This window comes from Lagopus muta, chromosome 22 (genome assembly GCF_023343835.1).
Source record: "Lagopus muta isolate bLagMut1 chromosome 22, bLagMut1 primary, whole genome shotgun sequence".
NCBI lineage: Eukaryota > Metazoa > Chordata > Aves > Galliformes > Phasianidae > Lagopus > Lagopus muta.
Window position 1 is genome coordinate 6245513 of NC_064454.1, and position 17243 is coordinate 6262755.

The 17243-nt window shown below is 46.0% G+C and overlaps 1 protein-coding gene across 3 annotated transcripts; it reads right to left on the reverse strand.

The window, feature by feature from the left end:
* Nucleotides 1-10108: 10108 nt before the first annotated feature.
* Nucleotides 10109-17195, reverse strand: LOC125703554 (olfactory receptor 14C36-like). Of its 3 annotated transcripts, XM_048968157.1 has the most exons (3): nucleotides 17098-17195; nucleotides 11608-11705; nucleotides 10109-11518 (listed from the first exon to the last, which is right to left on the reverse strand). In XM_048968157.1, exon 3 carries the CDS (start codon nucleotides 11493-11495, stop codon nucleotides 10464-10466), a length of 1032 nt encoding a protein of 343 aa, XP_048824114.1. In that variant the 5' UTR covers nucleotides 11496-11518; nucleotides 11608-11705; nucleotides 17098-17195; the 3' UTR covers nucleotides 10109-10463. The 3 variants fall into 3 exon arrangements, with proteins under 3 accessions (XP_048824114.1, XP_048824115.1, XP_048824116.1); XM_048968158.1 differs by lacking the exon at nucleotides 11608-11705 and having other exon boundaries at nucleotides 17098-17184; XM_048968159.1 differs by lacking the exons at nucleotides 11608-11705; nucleotides 17098-17195 and having other exon boundaries at nucleotides 10109-11173; nucleotides 11326-11417.
* Nucleotides 17196-17243: the final 48 nt, after the last annotated feature.

A 17243-nucleotide genomic window follows, 5' to 3' on the forward strand; every position in this document is an offset into this window, starting at 1 on the left:
GTTGTGGGTGTGGGTGGTGATTGGTATCAGTCCTTGGATCTGTTAAACTTCACAACTGAGTTCAGGGTTTTTTACAGGTCATCCTGGCTTACTGGTACTCCCTGCACAGTGATACCATTTCTTTTGACTCCTTCTTTCACCCCTTTTTACCAAACTGATTATGATTTGCATGTAACTCCTCCACAGTGTTTCCAAATTCCTAACAAACTGGGAAATGAATCAAGGGACCCATCTATATTAGATGTGGTCACAAAAGAAATCTATCATAAAGCCTTTTGCACTGATGCTTTTCAGTGTCGCACCAGTCCAGGAGTTCCATCCAAAACATGGTTGTTGGAAAGTGCCTAAGTTTTAAAAAGAGATGTATGTGTTTCTGGGATTACCCCTCTGTGATGGTTTGTACTGTGGGGTATCCTGCACACACTGTCCTGTGAAAAGTTCTGTGGACTGTAACAATACTTGAACTTGCCAAACTAATATTTGTATCTCTTAGCATTTGAATTGCTTTGGAAATGCTCAAGTGTAAAGTTCTTGAGACACTAAATCATCTTAGAAAACATTACATGGCAAGTCCACATATTGTCAAATTAGACTAGATACACTTTTAGTGAATTAACTGAAGTGTAGTATTGTATGGCTATTCATAAACACCACAACCTCTACTGAAGAATTCCCATCTGGATCCTGGCTTACACTGGGAGTTCCTGGGTGGGGAAAGCAGCTGACACAAATACCTAAGTTTGTTTTACCTATTTATTTATTATTATTGGTTATTGTTAAATGTATGGTTGTCTCTTTTCACTTTCTACATTTTATTCAACATGTAACATTTGTGCCACCACTACTGAGGTATCACTGAGTGGTGTCTGTGGAAAACTGAATGATTCTAATTGTTGTCTAAAGATTGATGATAATGGGAAAGTTGTTAAACAAATTGCCCAGGGCATGCGGAAAATAGCCCATGTTCCTGTCCAAACCTGGAAGAGCCTAGACGTAGATTTCTTTTCCTGGCTTCCAGGTGGCCCATGGGTCAAATGTATCCTGTTGTATCTACTGTGTGTTGTTGCAACTCTTATGTTTGTACTGTGTATGATTCCATGTTCTATTCAACTTATACAACGTGTTGTATCTTCCATGTATTTTGTAACTACTTCAACTGATGATGGACAAGTCCAACAGATCAGGGCAACATTTGTAACCAAGCCCAAGAAATCTTTTGTAGTAATTGTGTAACAATTATCTTCCCCCTTCTCCCCCCCCTCCTCCTTCCCTCCTGCTTCTTTGCTGTCTTTTTATTTTCTCCCTTTTCTTTTCCTCACCACCGTGGAGGGTCACTTATGCTTCATTTCAAGCAATCTTTGAGCCACGGGGTGGTGTGAGAATCCTTCTCTGTTTTTTTGGCTCAAAGCTTGCTTCCTGAGGTATTTCTTGTGATAAGACTCTGAATGATTTGTTGAGGAGGCAACTAATGGGTGCTAACCGTGTGACAATGGATATCTCCTTGGGAACATTTGAAAGCCCCTTCCCCCAGAACTGCTTGCTCTATACAAGAGCGGAAGAGAGTGGTCAGCAGTGTTCACTGGCGGAAGATCTGGCTTGTGGCCAAACCGTTCCAGCTAAGTATGGAAGGCTGGGGGATGATACCATTGTATCTTGCGAAGGCAAGACGCAAGTTGATGCCTCCCTGCTTCCTCTTATCTGCTGGCAAGGCCAGGAAGATAAGAACAAAGGAGTTTCCTGCTGAGGCCCCAGAGCCAGAAGCTGCCACTCAAAGGAGAGCTGACTCGACCACTTTGGATTTGAGCTGTCACTCCAAAGATAGCTGACTTCACCACTTTGAAAGCATTGAAAAGGGGCCATCATCGCCATGGTCGTCTCTCGTCGTCCTTCTCACCGTCGTCATTGGCAACAGGACAACTCTGCCTGATGACCCACCGCTACTGAGGATCAAAGACTGAACTACGAACCTCGCTGGATCCATGGTGGTGACTATGTCCCTCTTGCTGCCTATAAAGATTCCTTGCTTCTTCTTTTCTATCTTTTCTATCGCCCTCCTTCCCTTCCCCCATTACCCTAATTCATAATAGTGTCCGTCCTCCCCTTCCCCATTTCCCCTGATTAAGATTTGTAATAAACTGGTCGGACCAACATTTGAACCGTTGCTTCTTAATCTCACGCCGGGTATATAGATAATAAAAGAACCTCCTCTCCCTCCTATAAATTGGAGCGAGACACATGTCCCCCCCATATCCCCCACACTGAAATTTGGGGGGTGGGCCAAGACCACCGTCGTCACCCCAACTCCATGGTAGGGTGTTGCCAAGAAGAAAGCAGTGGCATGAGGTTGGTTTTTTGGGGGAAAAAGTGGGAAAAAAGGTTTCCCCATGATGAAATGCAGCTTTTTGTGAGGGGGGGGAGGTGAGGCAGGGAGGGCATGGGATTTTGGGGTGCTCAGAGCCCCCAGGAGGAGGACCTGGTGACAGATGTCTTCAGTCAGCTGCATCTGGTGGAGCTGACGCTGTTGCAACACCCGTAGCTCATCCAAGTGGCAAACAGGTGCTTCAGTCCTCTCATTAAGGACTCTCCAATTACTTACACCCCTCACACTTTTCTGGTGTCACTGATTCTATTACAGGTACCAATTGGTTGGTCCAGTTTAATGTGGTTGTCCTTTCCTTGTCCTTTCCACTTCAGCTCTCCTTTTTCCATCCCCAGAGCCCCATCTCCCTTGTACAGGGGCACTTCTCTCTGAGCACATGTCTCGCTCCAATTTATGGGAGGGAGATGAGGTTCTTTAATATCTGTATACCCGGTGTGAGATTAAGAAACAACGGTTCATATGTTGTTGCATCCAGTTTATTACTAAGACCTAATCAGGGAGACGGGGAAGGGAAGGGGGGCGATAGAAAAGGTGGAAAAGAAGCAGGAGTTGCGTAAAGCGGGGATAGTCACCAGCAGGATCCAGCAGCGGTCCCGTTGCACGGTGTTTGAAGGTCCCAGACAGAACGCAACAGAAGACGGGGAGCAGCAGCGTGGCCGGCCTTGGGCAGCAGGCAGGTAGACGAAGAAGTCGAGGAGCCAATTCTTGAAGCAGCAACAGCGGTCAGGCAGCTGGCTCAGGAGAGTTCAGCAGCATGCAGGAGTCACCTCACGAGGAATCTGATCATCAGGAATCCCTCTTCTTCTTCAGGAGGAATCTCTTGTCAGAAAAACCTGCGTTCTTCATGAGGAATCTGTTGTCAGAAAACCTTGCGTTCGTCATGAGGAATCTGTTGTCAGAAAACCTCCCGTTCTTCATGAGGAATCTGTTGTCAGAAAACCCCCCGTTCTTCATGAGGAATCTGTTGTCAGAAAACCCCCGTTCTTCATGGTTTTCAGTTCTTCTTTTATCCTCCTTGTTCTCCTGCCTACGTGACAAGGATGGGCCTCGAGCAAGAGTCATTGAGTACCTCCTGAGATGGCCATCATCCGGAGATAAGCCCACACAAAGGAGCACTTCACAGCTATTCAGCTGCAGTTCATCTCGCTCTCGTCGCCCCTGGCCTTGTCCATCAGCATTCCCCCAGACAAAGGATCTCACAACCTTTGCCCAGGACTTGCCTGAACTTGTTCATCTGTGTCCTTCAAACAAAGGATTTCACAATCCTTGCTCCGGACTTGAACAAGTCCATCTGTGCCCCCAGCAAGCTTTGAGACACAGAAGTTAACAGTATAGTCTCTTACACCACCCCGTGACTCAAAGGTTGCTTTAAAATGGGACACAGATGATCCATGATGGTGAGAGAAAAAGATAGCAAGCATAGGGGTAAAGAAGGGGGGAGAAGGGGGGTAGGGAATCAAAAGTTTCATACAATCATTACAAGAGATTCATCAGGGTGGGCCCTGATGTGCTTGACTTTCCCATCAATAGAGGAGGTTACAATCTACATAGGTGATACAACACATCTTATAAAACACGGAACCATACAATTAACAAACATAAGAGTTGCAACAGCTCACAATATCAATTTGCCACAGACACCACTCGGTGATACCTCGGGAGTGGTGACACGAATGTTACATGGTGAATAAAAAGTTGAAAATGAAAAGAGGCAACCATACATTCGGCAATAACCAATAACAAATATAACAAATAGAGATACAACATTACTACCCACAACAACACAAAACATAGTACTTTTGCAACCAAAATACAAAATGTAATCAAGAGGTATATTCAGTTTTCTAACATGATCACATTTTCAATATTTCTGTCACAAAACATTAGAGTTCTTTCTGTGTTCAGCCAAGGTCCATAGGAGTATTCTGAAAAAATAAAACGAGACACCGACTTGCCCTTTTTGGGGGGCCTTTGTTAATATGGTTAACAAAAAAAATGAGGGAACAATCCAGCAAGTGTTAATTTTATATTCCTTTTTCGCCGTGTCCTTGGCCTTCCAAGGATATTTGTTAAGGTATCCCGTTAAGGTTAGGGAAACAAGCCTCAGGTTAGTTGAGCCAAACACAGGCTGGCCCAGGCGATAAGTGTTTCCCCTTTGTTGTGAGCTTTTTAATACATCCACCCTTCACCGCCCCCACCCCGCTCACTTGGGAGGGGCGGAAACATCAGTTTACTAATGGCTTGGAGAGCCCTTCAGGTTCCCTGAGAAAGGCCCTAGGACCTGGGGTTTTGCTCTCCTCGAGATTCTGGAGCTTTTGTTCTGGCCACCAGTTAACTAATTTCTCTAACCTATCTGTTGTCAATCCATCCATCAAATTTCGTGGAATGCCCTTTTTCCAGCCTAGAATCCAAAGTCCATTACGTTTATGAAAGATATTCCGCCTACCGGTTTTTACTGGCAATGAGACCCTTCCAGACCCACTGAGCTTTGGGCTAGGTGGCCTGGGGGCAAGACTGGCTGCTGCAAGCCTTACACCTGTGGGCTCAGATTTACTGGGAAAAGAAACCACTGGCCCATATTTTCTTCCATAGTTAATTAACTCTTGGGCTACCTCCCCCCACGTCCATACTTTGCATCCTGACTGCAGATGGTTGGGGGTTACAGTTTCTTCTAACACTGCCCGGGTTCTTTCTCCCTGTGACATAGCTTGTATCCTTGCTTGTAATTGTATGCCTATGGGTTTCAGTGATTCTGGAAGTCCTCTAATTAAAGGGGTCATTCTCTCAGGATCAACGGGCATCATCATGGGCGATTCATGATGTGGCTGCAGCTTTCTATCATACATCAATTGGAGACAAGCAGCCTTTTGAACGCTTTCTACTAATTGGTCAGTAGTTCCAGTAATGGCAAGAGGGTCTCCCCTTTCTAAAGGGTTGAGACCACCTGCCCAATAGGCAGCCCTTTGCGTTAAGGACCAGGGAGCACGATTGTTACCAGTAGTTAAAAATACTCCTGGTCCCCAATAACCTTCTGCTTCCTTTTCTGTTAACCGAATCTGATCGCCACCAGTGAGACTCACCCTCCATACATATTCTGTCTCTGATTCCTTTGGAGAGCGGCTAAAGTCCTTTTTGAGTTTTGCTAGTTCGGTGGCCGAGAACGGAATTTCCTTAACATTCATTTGAGGATCTAGATCCTCACTGTTATCGAAGGTATATTCTGTTTTTATCAAGGGACGCAATGGGGCTATTGGGATTTCTAATTTGTCTAGTCTTTCCTTTATTTCATGTAATTCCTCCTGAGGAAAAGTTTTTTCTTGAGGCAACCTATGGGTGACAGTATCGCCAGTATCTTTAAGTGTTAACAGTTCCTTGAAAGCCATCTGCAACAAGGCCGAATTATGTTTTTCTCTTTCCAGTTGTTCCTCGAGATTAACTATTTGATTCTGCAGAGTTTTTACGAATTCTTGTGTAACTCTAACCGACTCCTGTAAGGCTTCTATGGTTTGGAGTTCTGCCGAATGCTTTTCATTTCGGAACTCCACGGCAGCTTTTAAAGCAGCCCCGAGAACGGCACAAATAAACGACTTTCCTTTCCCAGCTCGTGAACGAGCCTCATTCTGTAAGACACTAATGCGGTCCGAAACACTCTGCAAATTATGCCAATTTTGGCGTGCCCAGTCCACCCCTGACAAAGAGGGACGAGCACCATGCTTTTCTAAAAGGTCAAATAACACATTTTCACTTTTCATACTGGCATTACTGTTACTCATTTCTTAATACAATGAAAGATCTACACTAAGGGAGGAGGAGGTACACGTGTTCAAAAGCTCAGTTACTCCTCACCGCTCCTCCCAGGGAGATACACCACACCTAAACAAATGCAAATGCTCCAATCACTCCTCCCTTTTGTTGACAGGAACACACAAAGACAAGAAGCTAGAACAAACTGTAAACACCACACCTAAGTTACAGTTCACTCCTTGCAACTCCAGGAGGTGCACACGACTCAAACCACTCCTCCCTTTCTTTGGGGGGAGCACAAAAAATGTGAAGCTAAAGCAACACTTTCTAGGTTTCAATAGAGTAAATAAAACTTCTTGGAGAGGCACACACGTTTTAGTCACAAAATATCACTTCCTCACTTCCCCAAGAGGCGCAAGCACGCAGACACACCAAATTTCGCACTTCAGTTACCAAATAACCAGAGAGGTCTTCCCGAGGAGGCACACACGTATTAAACAAAATGCAAATAGTCAAAATACGTCCCCGAGAGGTACACACATAAAGGGTAAAGTTTCAGAATATGGAGCGGTCTTCCTGGAGAAGGACTCACGTCTAAATTTTCAGAACTATCGCTCCTTGCAACTCCAGGAGGTGCACACAGCAAAAAAAAGTTTCAAACTATATCTGGAAGGACAACACTCTCACAGCGGGTATCCTGCAACGACTACGCCAATAAAAAAAATGTCTCGCTCCAATTTATGGGAGGGAGATGAGGTTCTTTAATATCTGTATACCCGGTGTGAGATTAAGAAACAACGGTTCATATGTTGTTGCATCCAGTTTATTACTAAGACCTAATCAGGGAGACAGGGAAGGGAAGGAGTGCGATAGAAAAGGTGGAAAAGAAGCAGGAGTTGCGTAAAGCGGGGATAGTCACCAGCAGGATCCAGCAGCGGTCCCGTTGCACGGTGTTTGAAGGTCCCAGGCAGAACGCAGCAGAAGACGGGGAGCAGCAGCGTGGCCGGCCTTGGGCAGCAGGCAGGTAGACGAAGAAGTCGAGAAGCCAAGTCTTGAAGCAGCAACAGCGGTCAGGCAGCAGGCTCAGGAGAATTCGACAGTATGCAGGAATCACCTCAATCTTCAGGAATCCCTCTATCTTCCGGACTTCCTCTCTGTTCTTCTTCAGGAGGAATCTGCTGCCAGAAATCCTCCATTCTTCATGGTTTTCAGTTCTTCTTTTATCCTCCTTGTTCTCCTGCCTACGTGACAAGGATGGGCCTCGAGCAAGAGTCATTGAGTACCTCCTGAGATGGCCATCATCCGGAGATAAGCCCACACAAAGGAGCACTTCACAGCTATTCAGCTGCAGTTCATCTCGCTCTCGTCGCCCCTGGCCTTGTCCATCAGCATTCCCCCAGACAAAGGATCTCACAACCTTTGCCCAGGACTTGCCTGAACTTGTTCATCTGTGTCCTTCAAACAAAGGATTTCACAATCCTTGCTCCGGACTTGAACAAGTCCATCTGTGCCCCCAGCAAGCTTTGAGACACAGAAGTTAACAGTATAGTCTCTTACAGCACAGAAAAGAATCCAGCCTCCCTTTTCTTGTACTTTGCTACAGTCTGTCACCTCAGGGTTGAAAGCTAGCTTAGTTTCTTCCCCTTTGCAGGGACTCACCCATGCTAACTGCCATGCAGCAGGATAGATGTATGTCTTGATCATGTCTATCTGAGCGACAGGTATATGGCTTGGAAGATGATGGTGAAACAACTACTGTCAGGTCAGCAGACAGAGCACAAGAAAGTTAATGGGTTGGGACATCTGCTTGAGGTGTGGCTTCTGAGATGGTGGACCTTTCCTTGCAATAGGAAACAGAAGGAAAAAGGTCAACCATCACAGAGTGCAACTTTGAAGGTGAAGAAGAAATGTCCCTCAAAGGGTGATGCAGTGGTGTCAGAAGTCACACAAGGAGTCTGTGATCAGCCCATGCCTTTGTGTTTCAGTGACCATTTGGTGAGGATGGAGAGATACTGGTGAGGGTATGGAAATGACAGAGCAAGTTGGAAAAGTGAGGAGGATGGCTACAGCCTGCAGGGAATGGGGGCATGTGTGGGACAGTGTAGGACAGCAGTGGTTACGGTGGATTGCACCGGTGAGGCTGGAAGGCCCTGACAGCACCAAGGTCTTTGTCCCCTTTGCTCTGGCACCTGTTTTGTTATTGAAACCCATGAGGAGATGCATGGTCCACATGGCACTGAGACCTTGTTTTTTCCTGGCGATACTGAGGGAAGCCTGGAGGTGTTGTTTGATTCTCCTTCATTCAGTATTGCACATCCTACATCCCACTGCTCAGGAAGGGCCATGATGAGGAACAGAAATCTCCCTTCCCAAGGTCTAGGGGGCAAGGCTCAGTTTTTTTGCTTCATCAAACAAAGCAAAGGCTTTCAGAGGCATCAGAGCTGTGTATCAAGTGCCCTTGCCTTCCTGTAATCATGGCCTCCAATTATCTTTTCTAACGAGTCCATGGGGAGGCATGTCATTAATGGCCCTCTCTGGGTCCCATTAATACTTCAAGACACTTTAGCATTTCCTTCTGACTTTATCTTCCGGAGTGGTGACATCAGTTTCCTCTCAATACCTGAGGCTCATTGACTTGTCACCATGGGACTCATTAAAGTGCAGAGTGCCTTGACAAGCCACTTTCATTTAGTCTTAGAGATGTATGGTTAATTAGATTTCAAGAGTGCAGTTAAAAAGGAAGTTTTCAGTGACTACATACTAAAAAAGAATGTTTTATTTTTCCAGATGTTTTTCCTTGCTTTTCATTTTAGACAAATAGTGATAGCAACATTCCCCAACTGATATTGATCCAGGGTGTCTCCTAAGGAGATCTGGGCAGGTGGGAAAAACAGTCTCTTGAGGATGGACGCCGTATAGATAATCTGATTGCTCACCTCCCCAGGTGTGCCATTTCTCTCATTGGTCACCTGAGACTTGCTTCACTTTTCTTTACCTCTGATTTCTCTGCTGTTGTTAAAGCTGGATGTTACAGCTCTTTTCCACCAACTTTTGCCTGCTTTCCTTGGAGAATTGACTGCAGACAGCCACAGAAAGGTTTATTTATTTATTTAAAGTAAAACGGATAAGATCTATGAGAACAAGAAAGCACGGTCCTCAGCTCTGTGCCAAATCCAAGCTGTCTCTAATGAAGTTTGTTTTTGTCTTGTGCTGCAGAGGTCAGCTGGGTTCTCTTAGGGATCCTTGGCAGAAGGATTGGCCACAGTGGCATGGCTGTAATTAGAGAGTTATTATGTATGTGTGTAAACATATATATATATATAAAACGATCAGTGTTGCTTACGAGCTACAATTTCTAGCACTTGATGTAGCTGCACACCATTTTTAGAATTCTCAGTTGCATAAACTTTTCAGCCACCTGGACCCTCTGCAGATGGCATACAATTCTTACTCGTGAGCATGCAAGACATCCACAGCCTGGGCTCAGACTGTGTTAGAAGGACATGAGCTCAGTCCTCAGTCCTCAGAGGAAGAAGGCAGCAGGGGAAGCACCCCTGGCCACAGGGGAATCGTGGACCTGGTCATTAAGTGGAGGCTGTGGGCTAAGTCTAGGACTTGTAGCTGCTTGATTTTACAGACCGTGCTCCTGTGCTCTCACACTTCCTTGTCCAGCCAACAAATGTCACCATATCTTGGCAACCCAGCACCAGGTTTTTGATAATGCTGGTGGGTGCAACCCCTGCCAAGGGTGTCCCACACCCTTGTAGCATCCCAGCGCTTGGCCTGGTGTTGTGCCAATCATCCCACAACGGAAAAAAACCAAGATGTTGCCACTGACACCAGCCTAAGAGTCACATACTGATCAGCAGTGCATACTTGTTTTCTCTAACATTATTTCCTTCTCACAGGAAGAATAGAGGAAAACCATTCCTCAAGTCATGTAAATGCAAGCCAGAATTCATTTACTTAAGAGCAGATCAGATTTAAAATAATATCTCGTATCCTATGGGACTGTCCAATAGAGAGTGGAGCAATAACTATCCTGGAAATCCTCCACTGCTCTTTTTTCTTCACAATACGTGTGTCTAGATTTGAAGTAGATTTGCCATCACATTTTCTCATGTTCTTCTCATGGTAACTCAAGGTAACACAGGTAAAACCACATGGTGGCACAGAGGGTGGGGGGAATTCTTGTATGCATTTCTATCATACGTGTGAGACTGGGGATAGGAAGCAGCTGCTAGGAAAAGAATCAACTCTATTGAGGTTGTTGTAGGGCCCTTTATTTTGTTTAGGTACTCAGGAGAATGACAAGTGGCATTTCTCTTGGAGAATGTTTTCACAGAAAACCAAAGGGGAAGAAAACCAACATGAGCAGATGACAGGTTCTGACAATCAAGAGTTTTACTATGAATGATCTGCAGAAGAAGAAAGACAGATGTCTACTTCTGAAAAGTCTGCTCATCTGTTTCTTCAGGGCACCCCTGAGCTCCCGATTCCTCATGCTGTAGATGAGAGGGTTCACTGCTGGGGAAACCACCGAGTACAGCACCGCCACAGCCAGGTCCAGGGATGGGGAGGAGATGGAGGGTGGCTTCAGGTAGGCAAAAGTGCCAGTGCTGACAAACAGGGAGACCACAGCCAGATGAGGGAGGCATGTAGAGAAGGCTTTGTGCCGGCCCTGCTCAGAGGGCATCCTCACCACAGCCCTGAAGATCTGCACATAGGAGAGCACAATGAAAACCAAGCACCCAGATGCAGAAGAGAGACTAACCACAAGAAGAGCAACTTCCCTGAGATAGGAGCTGGAGCAGGAGAGCTTGAGGATCTGGGGAACTTCGCAGAAGAACTGGTCCACAGCATTCCCTTGGCAGAGTGGCAGTGAGAATGTACTGGCAGTGTGCAGCAGAGCATTGAGGACCCCAGAGCCCCAGGCAGCTGCTGCCATGGTGGCACAAGCTCTGCTGCCCAGGAGGGTCCCATAGTGCAGGGGCTTGCAGATGGCAATGTAGCGGTCATAGGACATGACAGTAAGAAGAGCACACTCAGCTGTAGTACAGAAAAAGAGAAAAAATACTTGTGCAGCACATCCTGTGTATGAGATGGCCCCACTGCCCCAAAGGAAACTGGACATGGCTTTGGGAAGAGTGGTGGAGATAGAGCCCAGATCACAGAAGGCAAGGTTAAGGAGGAAGAAGTACATAGGAGCGTGCATGTGATGATCACAGACTACAGCCATGATGACGAGACCATTGCCCAGGAGGGCAGCCAGGTAGATGCCCAGGGAGAGCCAGAAGTGCAGGAGCCGCAGCTCCCACGTGTCTGTGAATGCCAGGAGGAGGAACTCAGTGGTGGAGGTGCTGTTAGACATCTGCTCTGTCTGGGCACAGGGACCTGTCAAGGGAGGAAAGGGCCATAACAAATTAGGAGATGCTTCTCTGATCAAATCCTGTAACTCTTCTCACAGAAGACCCCCGATGTACCTTGTCTTTCAGAGAATATTGTGTCTCTCTCTTGATTAAGCCCTGGTTGGCTCTAAGGTGATCACAGGGAACAGGAGCACTGCAGGAGTCTGTTCAGCCTACAGCAGTAGGTAAATAGGAACATGCACTGACCTCAGAACATATCCACTCATAATATCAAAAACCTTACCAGCATTGTCCTTACCAATTCACCCAACTACAGAACAGCACCATAAGGTTGGATTTCATTTATTTTAATTTAATTGCCTCACCACACCGAAGGAGTGTTAAGGCAGAAAGCATTGGCATTGCCTTTGCACTCCAAGTGAAATCTTTTGGGTCCCACTAGGCAAAGGGACTATTCATTACTGTAGAGTGAAGAGAGCCACTCTGTCCATCAGCCCTGGTCTCAGCTGTGCTGACAGCTCTTTGAGAAGGAGGATGATTGCTCTTGTGTGTTTCCTTGTGAAAAACCTGCACACTGCTGAGAGCAGACAAATCCAGATTCCAAATGCAGAGGAACAAAACACTCACCCAGCCTCATTTTAGCTGAGGAGGATCTCAGTGTTCCTCACCTCGGCAGAGATAGAGAGGACTCACTGTAAATTCCCATATGGAGCCATGCATGGCTTTAGCACCAAGGTGACTCCTCCATGGGGCTAAGAGAGAAGGCACAGATACTACAAGAGAGGTGAGCCCTTCTGGAGGGCAACCTGCATCTCAACAAGAATCCCAGGGAAAGACAAGGTGTCCTGAAGGAAGGAACAGGTCCTTGTGAGCACCAGAGAGCAGTGCCAGAGATCCTAAAGATCACTTCAGAAGAACCTCGATGGCATCATGAAGGTGATGCTAGTGCACTCTGTAGGTCAAAGTGGAGTGGGGAGGGAACAGGAAATTTCTGCAGTTCATCACCAACAATACTGATCTGTCAGTGCAATGGTCTAGGAATTACATCCTCCTGTAGACTGATATTCCATGCCCACGACACTTGCCTCCCCTCCACAGCAGGAATTTGAAGTCACAGACTTCAGAAAATGCCTTCCCCTTCAAGTATCTCATGCCTTCATCTTCTTCTTTAAACATACCCTCATAAATGTAATTCTCTACAACACCTCCTAACCTAAGTTAGAGGAAGAGGGAAAGCCATCCTGACAACAGTCACTGGACGTGCCAGCTTTGCCCTTTGATAACCCCACATACATCATCCTTCAACCCAAGACTCACTGTGCTAGGATCCAACAGTTCATCCTTTTCAGAGCTGTTCTCTATTGCTGCACTCCACCCGGCCTTTAAACCTCTCCCATCTCTCCTCTCTCCACACCTCCTGCATGCTGTGGCCCTGCCCTGCTGCGAGCTGCATAGGAGCTGCTCCTGGGATTCCATGGTAAATAATAGAGATAGGGAGTAGCAGAGAGCTGTACAAATACAAAAACTCCTGGTGACACTTCATGTGCCAGACCAGATTCTGGTCATAGAATTATTTAGATTGGAAAATGCCTCCAAGACCATCATCTCCAACAGTTAACGTAACACTGCAAAGTCCACCACTACACCAAGTCCCCCTAAGCACTACACTGCACATCTTGTAAATACTTCCAGGAGTGCTGATACAGATACTTCCCTGGGCAGCCCGTTCAGATCATTGATAAAGATATAAAAGAACTGGCCTAACTACTTCACTCCCTTCACCACAACTATCTGGGCCTGGGACCCAAACAGATTTTTACCCAGCAAAGCATATGCCTATTGAAGCCAGGAGCAGTTTACGCAGGAGAATGTAGGAGCTTCCTTCTCCAGGAGCAGTTTTACAGTCTTTCCCATTAAACAGATCAGTTTTCATAGCAGGAAATCTGGCTAGACAAGCAGGATCTACCTGTCATAAATCCATGCTGCCTGAGCCTGTCCATCTGCTTGTTCTGTATGTGCTGTGTGATGGCACATGAGAAGACCTATGCCATAACCTTCCCCAGCACTGAAATCAGAATGACGGGCTTGTAGTTCCCCCCGTATTTCTTCCAGCCCTGCTTCTTAGCTGACCTCTAGTCAACTGGGACCTCCCCCGATAGCCAGGATGGCTGACAAATGAGAGAAAATGGTTTGATGAGCACATTAGCCACCTTCTTTGGTACTTGGGGGGATCCTATCTGGTTTCATAAACCTGTGTGCATCTAAGAGTTGTTGCAAGTCGCTATCCATTTCTTCTTGCAATATGATGGCTGTTCTTGCTTCTCATCCCCATCTTCTAGCTCAGGATGCTGGATCTCCAGAGAACAACTGGCCTTTCTACTAAGGACTGAGGCAAAGAAGGCATTAAGTATCTCATCCTTCATCACTGTATTTACCCCCACAACCAATAAAGAATAGAGGTTCTTCTTAGTCCTTCTTTAGTTGCTGATGTAATTACAGAAGCATTTTTGTGGTCTTAAATGGCAGTAGCCAGATAAAGATCCAGCTGGGTTTTGCCCGTTCTCATTTTAGATGTACTGCGGGATGTGATTTAGTGAGAAATATTGATGATACATGGATGGTTGGACTGGATGATCTTAGAGATCTTTTCCAATTTTGGTGATACTACGATTCTATGATTTCCTCACTGCATAGACTTATGATCTCTTTGTAGTCCTCCTAAGTGGCTTGCCCCTTCTTCCAAAGACCATGAACTCTGTTCCTGTTTTAGCTCTCTGTTCAGCTAGGCTGGTCTTCTTCCCTGCCAGTTCATCTTTTGGCATGTGGGGATGGCCTGTTCCTGAACCTTAGTATTTCCTTCTTGTGGAGCGCCTAACCTGGGAATTTTGGAGAATTTTGACCATCAGGAAAATACCCAAAGGACTCTGTCAACAAGTCTCCTAAACAGACTGAAGTTTGCCATCCAGGAATCTAATGAGGCAGTTCTACTAACTTCCCTCTTCACTTTTCCAAGGATCAAAAACTATTAGTTTGTGACTGCCATGCTCAAAACAGCCTTCAACCTTCACATCACCCACAAGTCCTTCTCTGTTCACAAGCAAAAGTTCCAACAACACGTCTTCCCAGGTTGGCTCACTCACCAGCTGTGTCAGGAAGTTATCTTTCACACATTTCAGAAACCTCCTAGACTGTTTTCTCCCTGCTGTATTCTATATTTCCACCAGATACCTGGTCAGTTGAAGCTCCCCATGAGAGCAAGGGCTAGCGATTGTGAGACAGCTACTTATACAGTGCTGTACCTATCTCTTCATCCTGGTTGGGTGGTCTATAACAGACTCCCACCATGACATCTACCTTGCTGGCCATCCTGGTTCTTAATCATAAATACTCAACCCTATTGTCACCGTCATTAAGCTACAGGCAATCAAAACACTCCCTAACATATACGGCTACCTTGCTGACTCTCCTCACTAGCCTATCCTTTCCAAAATATTTACAGCCATCCACTGCAGCACTCCTGTCATGAAAGTAATTCCACCATGTTTCTGTGATGACAACTAGATCATAGTTTTCCCTGTGGCTCAAAGGCTTCCAGCTCCTCCCATTTGTTGCTCACATTTCACTTCATCTGGGTTAATGATCTCCCTCCAAGAAAGTGATGAGAAGCCCTAATTCCTTCTCTTCTCCACTGAACAATCCCAGTTCCCTCAGGCACTCCCCATAAGACTTGAGCTGCAGACCCTTCACAGCTCCACTGCCTTTCTCTGCAACTCCGTCCCGTTGGCCTCAGCCCAGCCATCGGCCTGTCCAGGTCCCTCTGTAGGGCTGCCTGCCCTCGGGCAGATCCACGCTTCCTCCAAAATGGCGTTGCCTGCAAACTTACTGAGGGTGCACTCAGTTCTGACATCCAGGTCATCAATAAAGACATTAAACAGAACAGATATTAAACAGATCCCTGGGGAACACCGCTGGTTACCGGTCACCAGCTGGATGCAATTCCATTCACCACCACTCTCTGGGTCCAGCCCTCCAGCCAGTTCTTTACCCAGCACTGAGGGCACCTTTCCAGGCCATGGCTGCAGCTTCTCCAGGAGAATTCTGTACAAAGTATAGCTCAACACCCAGGACTTAGACGATACCAAGGCTGTTACTCTCATTGCTATACATGCATCTGACACCTTCACTGACATTTTTGTTAGAACTGATGAAGGAACACCAAGGGAACAAGAAATTCATCTTGGGCTACCTCAGATGCTCTGGAGTACCAAAGAAATAAAGATTCATTTCCCTCACAGTCAGACTTGGAAGTCAAACTGAATAGAGAATAACACCCATGTGAGTTAGAAATGTTATTCAAATAGAGGTGTTTTAGGGTAACTGATACATTGCCATGGTGTGATACAAAACAGGGTGCATCTGGTACGAACCAGATACATCCTGGAGCAGCTGCTGGAGTCAAAGCAGACTTCTAAAAGTTAGAAGAACTCAGAAGTTCCCAGGCAATGTTATTGTCACGATATACTCTTAAGTTAACCACCAGTTCCTTTTTGAGTAATACAGACTAGTAAGCAGTTAAAAGCATTTTTTTTAAATCTGAGCTCAAGGATCTGTTTACCATGAAGGGATTCATACCATGAAATGACCAACCAAGGATATCAGAAATCATAGAATTATATTATCATAGAAAGTTTTGGGTTGGAAGAGATCTTAATGACCATCTAATTCCAACACCCCTGCAATGGATGGGGACACCTTCCACCAGACCAGATTGCCCAAAGCCCAATCCAATCTGGCCTTGAACAATTACAGGGAGAGGACAGCTGCACTTCTCTAGGTAAGCCTTTCCTGTGCTAAGCTGTACTGGGGGACAAAGGAATGGAGCAGAGCTGGCAGGTCTTTAAGGAGAGTTTTCTTAGAGCACCAGAGCTCTCCATCCCCAAGCACGTGAAGTGAAACAGGGGAGGCAAGAAACCAGCATGGTTAAAGAAGGACATTCTGGTCCAATTGTGAGATAAGGAGGAAATGCACACACTATGGGATCAGGGGTAGGTGGCCTGGGAAGAATATAAGGATGCAACCTAGATGTGCAGATCAGGAAAACCAGGCAGCACGTGGAACTGAACTTGGGAAGGGATGTGAAAGTTAACAAGAAGGGATTCTACAGGTACGTTGGTCAGAAGGGAAAGGCTGTGGAGCATACACCCCCTCTGGTACATGAGAAGGAAGAAATGCCAACAATAGACACAAAGAAGGCCAAGGTATTTGAGCTCTTTATCTCAGCGTTCAGAGGCAGCCAAGCATCTCTCAAGTCCCTGGACATCTACAAGAGGACTGGGGGAGCAAAATCCCTCCCACTGTAAGAGAAGAGCAATTTTGAGACTGTGTGATCAGCACCAGCTTTGTTTCAGAAGAAAACAGGGAGTAAAACAAAGTTATATTCTATAGTTGCTTTTACTTGTGACAGTTTGCATTAGCAAACAGTTCCAAGAAATGGTAACAGGGAATGTAGCAATTGGGCAGATCAGGGCAATGGGAAAGGGGTTACAACAAAGGTGTGATGACAAGAGAGAGGTGCTATAAAGGAAGCAGATTGCTCAGCAGTACCTGAAGAATCTGGGTTTGCAAATGAAAGCTTCACCAAGGAGGGATCTCCAAGAAGAGATAGCAGTCAGCAGGGCAGGCACAGTCAGCCCTTAAATGAGGTCTAAGAGAGGTGCAACCAGGCTCCAACCCCTTCCTATCACACAGGT

Coding starts and splice junctions, on each gene's coding strand:
- LOC125703554 (XM_048968157.1), bottom strand. CDS start 11,495: ATGTCTAACAGCACCTCCACCACTGAGTTCCTCCTCCTGGCATTCACA.